The 13,401-nt window shown below is 41.5% G+C and overlaps 1 protein-coding gene across 4 annotated transcripts in view; it reads right to left on the reverse strand.

The window, feature by feature from the left end:
* Positions 1–3,982: 3,982 nt before the first annotated feature.
* Positions 3,983–13,401, reverse strand: part of GNG12 (G protein subunit gamma 12) — a 131,548-nt gene continuing 122,129 nt past the window's right edge. For 2 of the 4 annotated variants that reach the window (XM_009001462.5, XM_002750940.8), the window contains exons 3-4: positions 9,627–9,745; positions 3,983–8,001 (exon numbers count right to left, since the gene is read on the reverse strand). In XM_009001462.5, the coding sequence (XP_008999710.1) occupies positions 7,876–8,001; positions 9,627–9,719 (219 nt within the window). In that variant the 5' untranslated portion in view covers positions 9,720–9,745 and the 3' untranslated portion in view covers positions 3,983–7,875. Of the gene's footprint in view, positions 8,002–9,626; positions 9,758–13,401 lie in introns of all 4 variants that reach the window. The other 2 variants (XM_054236417.2, XM_078332208.1) reach the window with 1 other exon arrangement.

The raw sequence follows: 13,401 nt of genomic DNA on the forward strand, positions 1-13,401 counted from the left end.
ATCTCAATGTGGTTTTGATTTGCATTTCTCTAATGACCAGTAATGATGAGCATTTTTTCATGTTTGTTGGCCTCATGTATGTCTTCTTTTGAAAAGTGTCTGTTCATATCCTTTGCCCACTTTTGAACGTGTTTGTTTTTTTCTCGTAAATCTGTTTTAGTTCTTTGTAGATTCTGGATATTAGCCAGATGGGTAGATTGCAAAAAATTTTTCCCTTTCTGTTGGTTGCCAATTCACTCTAATGATTGTTTCTTTTGCTTTTCAGAAGGTCTGGAGTTTAATTAGATCCCATTTGTCTATTTTGGCTTTTGTTGCCAATGCTTTTGGTGTTTTAGTCATGAAGTCCTTGCCTATGCCTATGTCCAGAATGGTTTTGTCTAGGTTTTCTTCTAGGGTTTTTACGGTGTTAGGTCTTATGTTTAAGTCTTTAATCCATCTGGAGTTAATTTTAGTGTAAGGTGTCAGGAAGGGGTCCAGTTTCCACACTGCTAGCCAGTTTTTCCAACCCCATTTATTAAACAGGGAGTCCTTTCCCCATTGCTTGTTTTTGTCAAGTTTGTCAAAGATCAGATGGTTGTAGATGTGTGGCATTGCCTCCAAGGCCTCTGTTCTGTTCCATTGGTCTATATAGCACTGTTTATTCTTAAGGCCCAGGATATTACACTCATGATTACTAACGGACCTACTTGTTTACCTTACTTTTTACTTAATTTAACAATTCCCAAAGTTATTGTCTTTTTTTTTACCCTTATTCAAACCATACTATAAATATCAAGATAGTTCATGGGCCGTAGAATCTGCTTGGGTGTATGTACTTAGGACCCACCCTTTTATGTTGTAAGATCCAGCACAACTTTCTTAACTTCTCTGAGCCTCAGTTTCCTCATCCGTAAGATGGGGTTAAAATACATCTACTTTCCTTTAATGAGTTATTTTGAGGCCTAAATAAGAGAATACATGCAAAACGGCCAGCCTAGTGTGTGAAGTTCAGTGTTCCTCATTGGAGGAGAGTATATGAGACATTATAGACATTACAGATGTCTATAAATGTTGACAGATGTTGCACGGCCAACGTTAAAAGGTACATACATCACCAATGTTGGATCTCAAATATTTAGAACAAAGCACTTCTAGTGCATCGTCCATGGGAAAATGTTTCAAGGTTAACAGTAGAAATGTGAACCTGTCTGCTTTACATGGGTGAATCTTGGAGCATGATTCCCAAAGGGGACACTTGTCTTTTTACTTGCTTGTATTGTAGGGTTTCATTACAATTTTTTTCCATATCCAAATCAAAGGTGTGCTATTACATACTTACATTTAAAAATACATAAATTGGTTTTTTATTTAACCTTATTTTAGAAGGAAACTTTATATCACAACTTGTGCTGGTTCAGTTTTCCTAATACATGTACAACTACACAATTAGTAAAATGTTAAAAAATTAATGTACACTACGTAAATCTCACATGCCAACCTTTACTTAAGGTCGGGGACATTAATGACCAAGTCTCTTAGTGCCTGGCTCAGAGGAGGTAGGTGGCACTGCCACATCTGTTTAGGAGTGACTGCTTTAGGCTTGCCCTAGTACACAAACTTATGGATCCACAGTGCCTTTGTGATGTCACTTGGTTGGTGAATGTCTTCTGTTGGGACCATATTTGAGGTATTTTAGTGGATGACACCTTCCCTTCTATCACTAAGCAGTGTGTGTGTGTGTGGAGGGTTGGGTGTGGTTGGCTCTAGAGATCAGAAGTAGCTATGTGAGGCCGGGTGCAGTGGCTCATGCCTGTAATCACAGCACTTTGGGATGCTAAGGCCAGTGGATCTCCTGAGGTCAGGAGTTTGAGACCAGCCTAACATGGCAAAACCCTGTCTTTACTAAAAATACAAAAATTAGCTGGGCATGGTGGTGCACACCTGTGGTTCCAGCTACTCAGGAGGCTGAGGCAGAAAAATCGCTCAAACCTGGGAAGTAGAGGTTGCAGTGAGCCGAGATCACACCACAGCACAACAGTGAGACTCTGTCTCAGAAAAAAGAAAAAAAAAAAGGTAGCAATGTGCACATAGACGTCTCAGCTGCAAATGTCTTGGACTTCCAAACCTGGCATCTTCCCATTGTGGATGTCAATCATTTCAATTAATTGCTTTCATCATTGAATAGATTGTCTAGGAGGATTTAGAGGGTAAAGAAATGCTTCATATATAAAATTAATTCTCAATGCCTAAACTTTACCATGAACTTCCACTTCTTTGTGCTAAGTGTCACTCTCTCCAGAGTTGTATTTGACAGTGCCAGTGGTCCCCAGCAGACAGATATATTAAGTCACTTGTACATTAGCATACCGTTACTTGGACTGCATTTTCCTCCAGGGCAGAAAAAATTTTTGAAAAAATGGGTGATTGAGGTAGAGTTCCTTAGACTAACTGCATGTTTGCCTAGGGCTGGCCTAAAGTTAAACGACCTTCATGGATTTGAGTGACTCAGACAGGAGAAAGTAATTAGGGTGACAGAGGATTCATCTGAAGGCAAAGGTTATTTGCTACCCACAGTGGTAAAGGGATACAGTAGCAAGTATGGCCATGCTTTGAAAACAAGCACAAGGCCCTAGTCATGCCAGGCTGTGCAAAGACAGCTAGAGCTCTTGGTGGGACCAGGCTCCACAAACATGGTCAGAGTTCTACGCTGAGATTATAAACCTGGCATAGAGAGTGAGGGACAAATACGCAAAAGACAGTCTGCCTAGCCCCAAATAAGGCTTCAAGAGCCCCAAGTAAAAAGGTTTAGAGAATATCCATGTGTTTATGTGTACCTGACCCTCCTACCAGTGAAAAACTGATCATAGCACATATCCAGAATAGGTAGAAGGTCCTGTGACATGCATCTCCACACTGAGCTCCCGTCATCACCCACAGGCCTGGGTCTCTTGTCCATGTGAAGGTAGTATACATCTCACCTGCCTCATTCAGCTTCATTACCCCCTCTCCTACCACCTTTTAAACTCACCTACCTAATCTCATCCATCATCCCCAACACAGTGGTCCTCCACCGAGAGTTACAAGAACTTGGTGATTTGGTCAGAAGCATTAGAAAGTCCTTCTCGGTTGTTGCCTAGTTTTCAAAACCAATGTATCTAAATCCTTCAGTCTTTTACTAGAAAGGGCTGAGGGAGTGTTTTGCCCCTACCTTTTATGTGTGGAGTGCTGGTTCTCAGAAGCAGGGGCTAACTCTGTAGCATGGCACTTGTTGGCTGCCTCCCACCCTTTTTCTTGGATTATTTTGCCCTCCTCTCATCTCTGTGGGAATCCCAGCCCTGGGGGAAGGGGCAGGAGACAGGGCATCTTCAGCAAATGCATGGTGAATATGAGTCACCACAAGTCTAATGACCTTTCCATGTTATCAGTTTCCATGGCCACAGCTGGTCTCAGGATGGGAAACAGTGCTCCACAAGTTGGAGTCATTACGTCACTCCTAACAGCCTCTCTAACCCCCTTGTTGGTTTCAGGATAGGCAAGGATAGGAGGGTGGGATGGGGGGCCTTCTGCACACTGGCTTCTCCTCCTCTAGTCTCCTCTCAGGACCTCATTCCAATGCATACTGTTCTCTCATTCAGCCCAAACATCACCTCCCTTGGAAGCCTTTTCAGAGGTCTTTGTGTGGAGCTAGTTCTTCTTTCCTCTGGGCTCTCACAGCACTCCGTGTTCACCTGAGTTATGGCACTTGCCACATGATACTACAAAGATTAGTTTACATACGTGTCATTCCCACCCTCCTTGCTCAGACTGTGAGCTTCTCATGGGCTGGCCTGTGTCTTATTCATTTGAGTGTCAGAGGAGGCTGACTCTCAGCAGCTTGCTCCCAGGAGCTTCCCAGAAAATGTTAACTGAGTGAAGGAAGGGAAAGAGGAAGAGAAATCGTCTTTTATTTATTTACTGAGCAGACCACAAGTAGGATGATACAATGAGGCACTGACACGGTAAAGAAAGCAATGGTGCTTTTAATGAAACTTCTTTCAAACCTGTGAATATGTTAGCTGTGAAGTAAATGCTTTTATTCTTTCCATAGGACAGATTTGCAAACAATGATCACAGTGTTATGGTTAATAAGATGCTGGACAGATGAGTAGCCAAAGAATATTATAAAACAACAACATCTCATCAATGATACAGCAAATGCAAATTTACTGAGACATCAAGAGAATATATGTTTACAGTTACATGGCTAAAAACAAGACATTTTTACAGTAACCAAGTCCATAAAACTAGAAAAAAAGCACTGTATAACAAAAAGGCCTTTTATAAGCTATAAATGAACAAACACTATAGATAAACCAATTTGATATCTGAAGCAGCTTATAGCACCAACACGTTGGCAGGACCAGCAGAGGGGCAGGGTCACTGGACCAAGGCATCTGGGAACAGGAAGGGCTCTCCACCATCATCTACTTCAGCCCTTTGTTTTACAAATGGAAAAATGGAAGCCTAGAGAGATGAAACGCCTTGTCCAAGGTCATACAACACAGGACAGACTGGGAAATGATCCAGGCTACAATCCAGGCCACTGACTTCAGGTAAGTGCTCTATTTTAACATACATATATAAACTTCTATTTAATGTATTTTTTCCCCATTAACAGGTCACCATAAAAGAAAGCAATATAATATACTCTGGTATTATGTTTATTTCACTGAGAAATGACTGGCATGTACTCTAATCATTTTGGGAGCCTATATAGATATCTTACATCAAAATTCAGAGGAATTAGTCAGATAACACTATGTTAGTTATAAATTGGTTGAGAAGGTGGCATTTGAAGAGAATATTTAACACGTCCTCTACTACGTAAGCTAACCTATGCCTCAAAATTACTAAATCATTGGTATAAAGTTTTGTTTTTCTTTCCAGATAGTTTAAAGATTAGTAAAGTACAAAAGCAGTCTAAATTAGAGAGAAAGAAAATCAGATCTTTCCTTTAAAAGGTAAGTATGGCACTTTTCATTTTAATAAGGTAAGTGATTAAAAACTCTTTTTTCAGAAGAAAAAAAAAATTAGCTACGACCCATCACTTGTGAGCCATCTGGTATATAAAATACTTCCCTTATTAAAAAAAAGTTTCTGTAAAATACTTTGGAGTCACGAACTCTTGCCATGGTCCTGAGGCCTCAACTGGACAGATTTATGATGAATTAATGAAGATATAAGAATGGAAAAAAGAAAGAGATCACTGTTAACAGAAGCAGCATTAAGAACAAAGTATACTGAATGTATTGAAATAGCTTCATGGAAATGAAGCTAAGAAGTTGCATGTATATATGTAAGTATATCATTACAGTGAGTTGGAAAAAGTAACACACCCTGGGCATTTGTCTATCGTTAACATAAACCAACTGCTGCAGACAGTTAAACTGTGGCTCTGTAAGGACAACAAAGCCTGATAAATAAAAGTGACTTCTGCATTTCATATACATGTATACATATATTTTCTCACACAGACGTCTAGTTATAAGTAAATCAACATTTAGCTACAGTTTTTCCCCTCTTGGGTCCAGCATCAAAAGATTTGATATTCATGAACATGCCCTCTACCTGGTTAGGAAGTTACATAATATTTATACTCATAGCCTTTATTGTATCTGACCAGGGCAAATAAAACGAAATCTCCTGGGACCTCAAGTCCATTTCTTACCACTATAAGCCTATTAACAGATATATAGCTGAACATATTTGTTTACCGTTAAAGAGCATGTTTCAGTACTAAATAATAAACTATGCCTGCTACCAATAACATGCACATAATGGTATAATAAAAGTAATTTTTCATGAAAATATTTTGAAAGAAGCTGCATTATAAATATTTCAAGAAACATTAAAAATCAGAGTGAAAATCAGATTAGTGTTCTGAAACTGAGTAGAAAAATACACTTATAAAAAAAGAATGTCTCATTAAGTGAAGCATTAAATGTAAAATTGTCTTTTTAGTGTAAATTTCAAATCTCACCCTTTGAGAGAGAAAAATCTTTCTCTCTCCTCAACAGGTACCTATCATTTATTTGGGAACTGGGCATATTGCAGAATGAAGCAGCAGATGATACAAGGCTAAGGGCAGTGCTGTGATTTTTCACATGGTCTTAGAAAAGTGAGGGCCATTCACAAGGCTGAGTAGATAGCAACCTGGAGAAATACTGAATAAATGTGAGCAGTTTAAAAACAGTAATGCATTTGTTCACCTTCAATGAGCATAATACTCAAAGCCCAGATATTTGATTTTAAAAGGTGTTTACTTTCCAGGATAGATTGTACAAAATTTGGGAAAACTGTTATAAATAATTACTTCTTGGGGTTGATTCCCTTTTGAGAAGAAGTTTTTAACCTTTTCTTAGTAGTTACTTTTAATGAATTTAAGATGAATTAAAATATCAAAGGCCTTATGTATGATTTGACCCCGAAGTGACCCTCCACTTTGATAAAGTCAAGAAACCTTATTGGCCACAGGAGAGTCCTCCTTTTGGGGCTACCCCCACACCTGGAAATTCCAAGGGTGTGAAGGCTGCATTTGGGCCCAGAGGAAAATCAAGGAACCCCATGCCCAGCTGCTGAAGCCCTTGGGCCCAAGGAGTATACACTGAATCCAAGACACTCTTGGGTAGCCTATGTGCCTCTCTGATGGTGTGTGGACAAGGTAGGGATGAAACTGCAGACATCTGAAAAGAGCTTAAGCATCTTGACACCTTTGCTTTTTTTTTTTTTTTTTAATGTTTTTTTCCCGCATTGTGTTCCACACACCTGTGGCTGGGGAGGGTAATGATCCCTCTGCAAACAGATGCTCTGTTAATAGAGGAAAGATACAGGGAAGGCAGAGAGAGCAAGACAGAGGGCTCAGTCACAAAGCTGGGGCAAGAAAAGCAGCTGGTTTCCACACATTCCTGCTCCTCTCTCAGCTGGGCTCATGTTCACTCTGTTTCATGCCAATCATCAGGGTGGAGATTTGAGGTGCCTCTTCCTAATCCAGTAGAGAACATGAGCCCTGGGAGCACAGCTGCTTGAGGTCCTCCCAGGACTCTCCTCCACTTTTCTAGACTCAGCATCAATGAAGCCCAGAAGGGTCCCTGTGAATTAATGTCTCAAATTATCAAAGGACTGTCAGTTTAGCTTGGTGTAGTTTATCCTAGCCTAAGAGGTCCAGCAAGACTTTGAGAGAGGAGAGATGACTGCATTATTTTATTACAATGAATACAATCTTTAGGATATTCTTTACTTTTTGTACAATAAAGTTTGAAAGGAATTTTTTATTCTACCTATACACAGCTCAAATAAAGGTATAAATTCTGGAACTGAGAAGCTGATGGTATGGAGAGAGGGACATTTTCATAAGAAAATAGCTTTGATATGTGTATACACAGAGTCATATATATATATATATATACACAAAACACTCCCCTCCTTTGTATACTATACTGGCTGGCACATGCCTTATAAAGAATATGATATAAAGGCTTTAGGATTTCAATTAATTTTGGCATTTTAATTTGACAGGTGATTAGGCAATTTAGGTCCTGACATATCAGAATCCACTGTATATTTAAATTACATAATTATGTTTTTAAAAAGGCCCAGATCAACTTCCTTAAACAGTAACCCAACATAAACCATAGTTACCAAGTGAAAAACAAGACTGTTATTCTGTATTAAATCAGTAAAGGGCATTTTAAGAGAAAGGACAACTGGGAAAATAGGGACTTCAGAGTCCATGATTCCAAGGTGAGAACATTTTAGTTATTAGCAGTGGTTACCAAATAAGCTGAAAGTCAATCTCTTCAAGGAGCTGCTCATAATTTGCTTTGTTGAGAAGAGGCGAGGAACTGTTTCTCTATTCCACTATAAGATGATGCAAGTTTTTTTATCCTTGAAAGGGTTTTCTGAAGTTGGTATCCCTATCAGCAAAGGGTCACTCCTGGCATGTTCCTCACAGTAGGACATGAGGTCCGCTGATGCCTTCGAAACCTGACATGGAGAGAAATCAAACAAACAAGAAAGAAAATATTTTATTTGTAAACTTTCAGAGTGTATTTGAATGCTAGGCTATCAAGGGGAAGACTGATTTGAACAAGATAATCAAAGTCTCAGAGCGTCACTCTCAGATACTTGTCAGGTTAAAAAAAAAAGGAAATGGTACCTTTAAAATGGTGCAATTTGGCAGGTAAGGTCTTTCTTAATCAAGTGACTTAACAATGATCAGACAAACTGGCACTATGCATCCCTTCATGAGAATGCTGAGTACACACCACCAGCTAATGAGCTAGCATTCCTGTCCAACATTTAACTGGAGTCCAATCAGTAAATGATCACACCCAAAGTGAGGGTGATTCTTCAAAAATGGACTGTGTGTTAGGTAGTCTTATGAGATAATCCTGAACTGCGAATAACTTTCAAGAGTTTAAAGAAGAAATTATATGTGTTTTGTGTGTATGTGTGTACAGACAGAAGGAGGGGGAGAGAGAGTGCAAGCAAGTACATGTGGTCAAATGTTAATAACTGGTAAATCCTGCTAAAGAGTTTATAAATGTTTGTTGTTACAACTCTTCTGCAGGTTTGCAATGTCTCAAAATAAAAAATTAGGGGCCAGATGAGAAAAAGCATATGTGAATCAAGGGAAGGTTGTATCTTGTTTTCTATCCAAGAAGAAACAGATTGAAATGCAGAACAGACTTTAAGAACTGAATGATGGGCTTGGAGCCACAACTCTGGAGCCATGTTGTGGTGCTTCAAGATTTACTGTTAAGAGATTGGGGTTGGAGAAGTAAAAAGAGAGACAAGACCAGCATGGGAAGAGGCAGCACCTTACTCCAGCATGAATTAAACATGGAAACTCTCATGCCCTGTTTCAGAAGTCTGGGAGGGAGATCCCACAGAAGAGGATCCCCTCCTATAGAATAGGATCTCTTTGCCCTAAGCAAAGAGCAATGGGGCAGCCAAGCCCTGTCTAGTATAGCCTAGGTGGCCTCAAGCTGGCAACACAGGTGACTATCTCCAGGTTCAGAGGAATGGATCAGGTGACTGCTTCAGTTTCCAAGAACTAGTCACAACATTCCAGGGCACTCACTGCATAGTTCTCTCTTGGGATTTAGGAAGAAGACTTCAAAGTCAGGTGATCTAAGAAATGCATTCCAGTTTCTCTATGGGATCTCAACTAAAGCTGGCATTATTACTGATTCTGGGCACAGAAAATGCTTACTGAGGGCCAAACACATTTAAAAGCTTCATTTCCCTAAAAAGGAAGCCTAGACTGTTGACTGGTTATGCAAAGCTGTCTCAGCTGCACTGATAACTCTAGAACACTTGAATTCCAGAGGAATGACTAGGGTGTTTATGAAGTCTACTTGGAAGCCCTGTCCCACTTTAGAACACAGAGATCGACGGACTTGACTGTGTTCATTCAGGGAGGACAGGTCCTTGGGAAATCCTGTCTAGGGTTTTACAAACAGAGGGGCTAATGCAGACGCTTTTGAAGTGAGGCCCATGCTAGATAGGAAAATGGAAGTTAAAATCTGGAGACTCTCAGCCTGCTCTGGGAAATTCCTGGAAACAAGTGGCATTAAAGTCCATGTTATCCAATCAGGGCTTCTTACCTTTATTCTTTCAATGGAGGCTTCTAATCTTAGCTGCTGCACGGTTCTCCTTGCCTGGGCTATGTTGTTGGTGCTTGCTGTTTTGCTGGACATCTTCAATTATTGTTTCTACCTGAAATCTGAGGAGAAGTCTTTTTAAAGACAAGTAACAGGCATCTTTCAGTTATTTAAACATTCATGACAATATATTCTACTTCAAGGGAAATGGATGAATTTTCTCAGTTATCACAGCTTCTTGGGGACAGCTACTAAAATGCCCCTTAGAAATTTGAATGGTGACCTAGGTATCTAAGCTTGTCATCCATTTGAGCACCTACATAAATCTTTAGTTTGCAGAAACCCAGCAGTAGCAGTTTAATTGATGCACCCCAACATATGACATAAAGCTGGACTTCTCTAGGATTTCCAAAGAGGAAACAAATTCACAAACATTTGTAGTAGTTAGGAGACCTGTGGCAAAGACAGCGTTTGCTATGGGAGGCACATTACATGTCGGTTTAATATTATTGCTACTTTAACAGGAGGTTTGATTTCATTGTTTTTAGGTTCTTGCACCCAACTTTTAGGCTCATCGAAGTCCTGGCAACAGAAAATGAGAAGAGAGCTCCTCTAGAGAACTTTGAATAAAGGGTGCTTATTTTTAGGTCCTATCATGATGTGAAATTGTTTTGAAAGTTCTAGCACATAAGGAAGTCTTTATTCATGAAAAAGTGAAACCTTTCAGTGGAGACTCAAAGTGACCGATCCACAGTAAATGTCAAATGGGACACATGAGTAGCCTACAGTCTGAAATAATGAAACTTTATTTATTATTCCCTCCTTTGACCTCTCCCTGGTCTCATCATGATGACCTGGCCCCTTGCTAATACTGTTACTCCATCATATGTTTGTGGGTTGATTCTCTTCTCTGGTCTGAGCTGTTGGCCTCTAGGCTGCCCTGCTGCCCTCTCTCCTTAGCCACCTGGTGTAAAGCAATGGAAACATCCTGACCCTTGAATTACAAACTGGTTGTCCAATAGCACATTTCAAGAGGAAGACAGGCTGGGGGAAAAGTACTGCCTGGTGCCCTGACATATATGGCTAAGTTCATTCTCAGCTGGGTGGCAACTGGAGGAAAATGTAGGGCTGGCAGGCCTGGCAGCAGTGTGGCAGTTTTATGACTCATGAGAACAGGTGGACAGTAGGTGTGCCTCCCCAGCACTATGTGAGGGCTCAGCAAAGTCTTAGGGCTCCATGGCGCCAGCAGCAAACCCAGGCTGACTCAACCTTTTGGAGAGGCCGCAGCTGCATAATGCAATTCTACCATAAAGGCTGAGACCCGACAAGGCTGCAGAAAACACCAGCAACCCACAGACTCCAGGGCATCCATCATGTGGGCACCACAGTGCTCCACACTGAGTTTTACCAGCCTTTGAATATTCCCAAAGGCCGAGTTCCAGGACTTACGGCTTGCAGCCTCCGCAGTTAGAGGAAGTGATGGGTCAAACACACAAATAAAATTGTGCTTTAAACTTGTACAGAATTCTGAAATCAGCCTAATCAGCAACCTTCACATTCCAAAGGATTTTTTTTGGGGTACTCAATTTGCTGTTGCACATCAAGTGTTTCATGTAGGACCAAGGCATTCCATAAACTGCAGCTGCTAGTATTTTTATCCTCAAGGGTCACGTACAGCACAGTGAATTGCAATTCCCTGTTTACCTGTCTGTTCTGTACCTCCCCCACACCTGGTCGATGAGCCCCAAAGGTTTTGATTGAGTGGGTCTGGGTGGGGCTGTGGACGCCAGCCCTTTTTAGAGTCCCTAGGCAATTTGCGGCCCTAGTGTCAGAGCAGAATGCAAAGACTAGTGGCAGCCATCAGAGGATTGCCCTAGGAATAAGGAAGCTCTAGCAGTACAGGAAACTGGGAGGATAAAGTGTGTGGCAGGGCAGCGTGGCCTTGTCTTGTGGTCAGCCGTGGACAAGTTCATTTCAACACAGTCCTGGAGTAGCTAGCTATGTCTTCCTCAGATTCCTCAGTCATCCCTGCCCCACCCAACAGAGAGGCCTAAGGTTTCTTTTGATTCTGCTCACACCCAGTGGCCTGGCCCAACCCCTTTCTGTGCTCCCAGGCCGGCACTTACTAACAGAGGCTCTGAAATGCAACTGAGCACGTGGGTAACCAAACGCTGAACAGTGTGCAGGGCTCTGACTCACAGCAAGTTGGATATATATTTTGTTCCCTGAAGCAAGTCAAATTGGACTCCCCTTCCAGCTGGTGCTGGTTCTGAGGCCCCCAGACTCCTGAATGAGAACATGACACCCTTTCTCAGTGACCTGGTTTCCAGGCTGCACCCTAAGGACCTTCTAAATGCTCCCTTTGCATGAGGATAAAGTCAAGCATTGTCTTCTTCCCAATCTTTGGGGCATAAAGTTTCCCAGGTCTGAGCAAGTTTTCTGCTAACTGCAGAACAGTTCACACATATCAGGACTGGACCAGTAATTCCTCTCACCCGGCATGGCCATTGGCAAGCAGTCCACAGTCAGACTCTATTAATATTTATAAAATGCTTGGGTAGGTCCCTGTAAAGCTGGTGAGACACTCAGCATTTAGTACATAAAGGTCTTTCTTACTTCCTGACTATATGATAGTCAAGATTAAAAACAGCCAGCAATTCATGATGCTTGCCAGCTCCGGCTTCTTGCAGCTTTCCCTCATTCTGGTATCTATGTTCTGACCTGCTCCTTCAGAGAGCTTCCTCCAGCCTTGTCACTCAGAGGCTCCCTGCTCCCTCCCGATGGGGGATTCCTGCTGGTCGCAGGCTCTACAAAGTCCACACAACACATTTGTAATTGAGCGCTACTGCTACTAGGTACAATATGTTGGGAATAAATGGGCAGGACAGACACACAGCTCCTGCCCCCACAGAGGCAATGTTAAACAAGCCATCAGACACCTTCTTCTGCTTCAGGCACAGTCTAGCCCCTCCTCCTGCTCTGCTACCCCTCTCAGGCTCCTAACTCAAATGCAGTTTCTCTTCTGAAAGTCCTTTCTCATCTGCTGGTACACATATGGACAGCCTCACCCAGAATACAAATTAAAGTTTAAGAGATAGGTCATTTTTACACCTTCATAGATTTAGTCAACACAAACAACTTTCTGTGAGTACTGTATAGCAATCACTTTGGGAAGTTGATTCAATGGGGGTAATTGTGATTGTAAGGGAATAAAACATGACTTCCCTCTACCTTTCTCGGTTCTGTGGCTGGGCTATGAATTAACCTGACATATAAACAGAGTGACAGGAGGTAAACCGTATTTAATTATGTATGTACGCACAGGAGTGCCACAAAATATGAGACTCAAAGGGGTCAGATGATGAAAGCTCACATAGGATCCTGAGCTACAGAAAAGAATGGGGGTTCAGGGTTTCTGGGTGGTGGTGGCAACATGACTTACAGGAGGTGAGGGGAAGAAATATATGGTGAATAAAGATGGTTTCATCATGCACACAAAGTCTCGCAGTTAATACGAGTTGTCCCACAGCAGCCCTGGGAAGAAGAGGTGACAGTCTGTCTGGGTGTGGCGTCACCTCCAGTCTCCCCTCTTGGGATCCAAGTTAATCCTTCCCAGTTGATAAGATTTCCGGGAGAAGATTCTTGACAACTGAGTTCCTTTTGGAGGATATGTCTTTAGGCTGATAAGGGGAACTCAGAGAATGCCTCTGCCTATATCTGCTGTTCCTCAAGTGCCCTCAGTTCAAAGTAATCAGCACACCAAAGTGTTATATTTTGG

The sequence above is a fragment of the Callithrix jacchus genome, chromosome 7 (assembly GCF_049354715.1).
Source record: "Callithrix jacchus isolate 240 chromosome 7, calJac240_pri, whole genome shotgun sequence".
In the NCBI taxonomy this organism is placed as follows: Eukaryota; Metazoa; Chordata; class Mammalia; order Primates; family Cebidae; genus Callithrix; species Callithrix jacchus.